This window comes from Diadema antillarum, unplaced genomic scaffold (genome assembly GCF_040938485.1).
Source record: "Diadema antillarum isolate AM-2024a unplaced genomic scaffold, OU_Dant_1.0 seq00001252_RagTag, whole genome shotgun sequence".
Classification (NCBI taxonomy): domain Eukaryota; kingdom Metazoa; phylum Echinodermata; class Echinoidea; order Diadematoida; family Diadematidae; genus Diadema; species Diadema antillarum.
The window spans coordinates 113,921-118,293 of record NW_027272038.1 but is presented as its reverse complement, the minus strand read 5'-3'; the positions used below and the strand labels follow the sequence as shown (position 1 = coordinate 118,293).

At 37.6% G+C, this 4,373-nt stretch overlaps 1 protein-coding gene across 1 annotated transcript; it reads right to left on the bottom strand.

The window, feature by feature from the left end:
* Positions 1-949: 949 nt before the first annotated feature.
* On the bottom strand, positions 950-4,050 carry LOC139745318 (C3 and PZP-like alpha-2-macroglobulin domain-containing protein 8). The gene is made up of 3 exons (XM_071655716.1): positions 3,903-4,050; positions 2,060-2,233; positions 950-1,251 (listed from the first exon to the last, which is right to left on the bottom strand). Exons 1-3 carry the CDS (start codon positions 4,048-4,050, stop codon positions 950-952), a joined length of 624 nt encoding a protein of 207 aa, XP_071511817.1.
* Between the last annotated feature and the right edge of the window lie 323 nt (positions 4,051-4,373).

Genomic DNA, 4,373 nt, shown 5'->3' with positions numbered 1-4,373 from the left:
ACTCAATTCAAATGGACTCCCTTAACCTAAATACTAGTAAGAAAACACACACTCTGGAAAAGTATGAACTGAGATAGGAGGCCCTGAAGTACATGGTCTATTCAAGCCGTGCTAGCCGTGCAATGAAAGGAACAAAACACAGGATGTAAACCAACGGAGAAACAACATTGGAGGGCTTATCATACGCTGAAATTGAGCATGTTCTATCAGCACATTCTGATCATGATTAATGCCAACTTTCAAAGCAGTAGAGTCATCCTTTCAAAAGTTATTAGACTTGTAAAAGAAGAGTGTGTAAAGGATTTCAAGAAATGAAAAGGGGACTCAGAAACATATCTGATCATTCTATTCTCCCCCTAAAAGGGTTGTAGAAAACCGCTGAAAACATACTTTCCCATTCATGTTATGATCGCAAATTAAAGAATAATGTCGAAAAGGGACAGGTCTTTCAGAAAATATGAAAATATGGAAAACTCAAAGAAAATGAAAAACTCAAAATTGACTCATTTGACCCATTTCAATCAAGGGGTGCAACTTTTTGATCGTTTTGTGATGCACAGTCACATATAACAAAAATATAAAGAGAAATTCTTAAAATATAATTTGTAAAGATTTATTTCCTCAACTTGTTACTGACGTATGTTAAGTTTGATATCATTTTCCATAGCTTTCTGAAAAAGGCAGGACAACTGTTCTTTTATTTTGAAAAAAAAGGGAAAAAGGAATTCATTTTACATTTTCTTTAATTCGTTCTACATTGTGATATCACATCACAAGTTTTCTTACTCTCCTCATCCAGTGATGATAGCACTTAAACTTCAAAAAGAAATATCATAAATCTTGGACGAATCGTAAGATTCTCCCGAAATTTTCACCGACATGACACATGTGTTCAATTGATATTGCTGCCTTCTCTCACTTTACATGTTTGTAAAGGTGAGCGTCTTCTCTAACAAAAGGAGTGAAATTTCCAGTATCCTTCTGAGCCCCATCCAGTCCACACCCCGATGTGGTTGACCGGAAGAGGGTTCGGGTCTGTCCAGTCGATGAAGGGGACTTGGTTGCCGTGGCGACCAATCCGGAAACGACCCTCACCAAAGGTCAACCAGAAGCGATCGTAGGTAGGAATAAGCGATAGAACGGTGTCAGAGGCGTGCGATGTTGAGACTGTTCTGCAGCCACCTGCTATGCTGTGCTCTGTTGCACAATCTCTCTGTACCATCGCCATGGTATTCGTGGATCCACCGAAGACTGGTCCAATACAGTACCGAAAATACAAGAAGAAAATCAGGGATATACGAATGAATGAAAGCGTTATGGTACTGGTTATGAAGATATTTTCCACGTATCATGTTGTTACGATAAACATATTTTGTGATATTTACTTTTGCCTTAAAATTCTACCCGTAACCCTGTTACAAATACCCCCTTCCCCCCCCCCCCAAAAAAAAAAAAAGAAATAGGGAAATATCAGAAAGTAAGAAGGTGGAAAGGGGGGTGAAGTTTCAGGGGGGGGGGAAGTATCACTCGTGCCTACCCACCTTTATATGAAACAACGCAATAGATATTCCACGAACTCCGAAATGAAGTGTTAGCATATGTCCGTGTGTGTATATATGTATATATATATATATATATATATATATATATATATATATACATTATATATGTAAAATAACGTAATGTAATACTTCTAAAGCAGAAGTCGAAGGGATGTGTAAATTTCATACAAAAGCAAATGGAATTTCGTCGAATTTTCTGTTTCTTCACTGTGTTCATTTGCTTAGTTGTTTAGCGACTCACTCTTTCTCAAGTGTTGATACTGAAAGAGCGAGTCGCTCGAAAGTTTGTGTGCAGAAATAAACCGTTGGTGAATACAGCATGGACTTTGTTCCAGTTTGCTTTTTATCTTATTATCTTGCCCACACGTAGACAACCTACTCAATTATATATATATATATATATATATATATATATATATATATATATATGTATGTGTGTGTGTGTGTGTGTGTGTGTGTGTGTGTTTGTGTATAAATATAATCTTATTTAGTTTTACCAATGCGATACATGTCGGCAAGGCTTGTGTTTTCACGGGACAAGGCGATCTGAGCATCTTGATTAGCGCTGACCTCAAAATCGACGACCAACGGATTTCCAGAAAGTTCAAAATCTAGAAAGACGAACCGCCTCGTGACCGACCCTCCATCTCCAGTGTGAATCACCGGGCATGCTATAATAACAAAACGAAGGGAGGTGCTGTACTGAGAAAATTCATGGCTGGTAGGTATATAAATGTATCTATTATATATATATATATATACATATATATATAAACATGTTGCGAATTCACGTATTGGCTCCAATTTAACGAAGAATAAACCGGTAATGCAATATTTCGCCAATATAGAGTTTATTGAGGAACTCAAATTTTCGGTGGCTTCCATCCACCTTCTTCAGGAGTCTCGACGCGGAATGTCAATGTCAAAACATAAATTGAACATTAAGAGCGCGCACTCATATACACAGAATTGGTTGCTATGAGAGTGCGTACCCTTTACAATGATGTTGCCATGTAGACGCAATGTAGTCAAGGCAGACAAGTTGTCCTCCTCCTTATGCGTGGGGTGCCTTGACTACATTGCGTCTACATGGCAACATCATTGTAAAGGGTACGCACTCTCATAGCAACCAATTCTGTGTATATGAGTGCGCGCTCTTAATGTTCAATTTATGTTTTGACATTGACATTCCGCGTCGAGACTCCTGAAGAAGGTGGATGGAAGCCACCGAAAATTTGAGTTCCTCAATAAACTCTATATTGGCGAAATATTGCATTACCGGTTTATTCTTCGTTACATATATATATATATATATATATATATACACGTGTATATATATATATTTTTTTATTTATCTGTTATTTCATACAAACATGTTGAGAAATAACATATTGGCTCGACGAAGAAATGAAGAAATAAATTGTTAATGCATTATTGCCAATAAAGAATGAGTTTATTTGACTCAATTTTATTCAAATTCATTCTTTATTAGCAAAAATGCATCACCAGTTTATATACACATAATATATAATCAAACTTGTCTGTGGCTAGAGCGACCACCATGAAAGAATTATTCATAGTGTTTGTATATGGCAGTGGCCACTATAGACAAGTGGTCGCTATGACAGGTTTGACGGTAGGCCTTTGTGCATAAAAATGGAAATAATAAACAAAAATCTAAAACATCTCCCTTTGTTCCTTCAGAACAGAGGCAATACAATCGCTTACTGTATCTCTTTGAACCAATGCCATCATTATGATAATAGGAAATCATTAACAATGAGAGGAAATTGATATATGGCGATGGTAGATGACGATCAATAATACATACCACATTGTGGTCCAAAATAATCATCCGTACATGAACACTCGTAGCCGGTTTCATTCTCCCTACATGTTCCTCCGTTTCGACATGGAGCTGAAGCACACGCTAAATTGAAGGACCGAAAACAACAACAAAAACAGCATCATAAAAAACATGCACTCACGATCACTCACAAACACACACACAACCCTGGCAAACAATTAATAGTTTTGTCATCTAAATCATTATTTACCCAAGGTTAGTATATCCATCATGGCACATTATCTCCTCACAGTCAGAAGGTCGTCCATCATAACAACCCAATCGTAAGCTTTGCGTAGGAGACACCAAATATACTGAAGCTGGATGTTACAGTTACACACATGTAGAAGAAAACTTCTGAATATCAAAATCATTCTCATTCATGCAAGCTACTATTTATGTATTATCTCATGCTGGAATACAAAATGAAAAAGAAATGCTCGATATACAGCTACACTTCTTCGACATCATGTGTAGACCGGTATACGACTCACCCGGGATACTGCAGATGTAGCGCTTTTTACCATTCAGCATGGGATGGTTCCCCATCATGGCTATCTCTTCATCACTCATCAACCTGGGTACCATGGCAACCGTCTCCCCGCTAGGGAGCGTATGCGTTCCACAGCTGATGTCAGTCATGGGGCAAAATTCATTTTGCTCCTTACTCGACACGACTCCAGAAACTTGCAAAGCTTAATTCAAGAAAAGGAAGGGGGAGAAAAAATATCACTGTGGTTGCATTTGAAAGGGTCGAGAAAATAATAATAAAGTAAGTAATACATGTATACATACATTCGTGATTAAATGCCAAAGGTTCAACTTCTCAACACAAACACTAAGGTTCTTCCGGAATAGCATGAATACCAAAGTTTGGCTGAAATACTCCTTCAATGCTTATGAGTTGGTAACTCTTTAGATAACCATACATCACAAAACCCACAGAATATTACTTTAGGGCAGAC

Bases quoted from the DNA above. Each gene is read 5' to 3' on its own strand.
- LOC139745318 (XM_071655716.1), bottom strand. From the start codon at position 4,050: ATGACTGACATCAGCTGTGGAACGCATACGCTCCCTAGCGGGGAGACG. The intron at 2,234-3,902 runs GTGAGTCGTATA...TTGTTATTATAG, and splicing joins CTACATCTGCAGTATCCCGG to CATGCCCGGTGATTCACACT. The intron at 1,252-2,059 runs GTAAAACTAAAT...GTATTGGACCAG, and splicing joins TGCCGACATGTATCGCATTG to TCTTCGGTGGATCCACGAAT.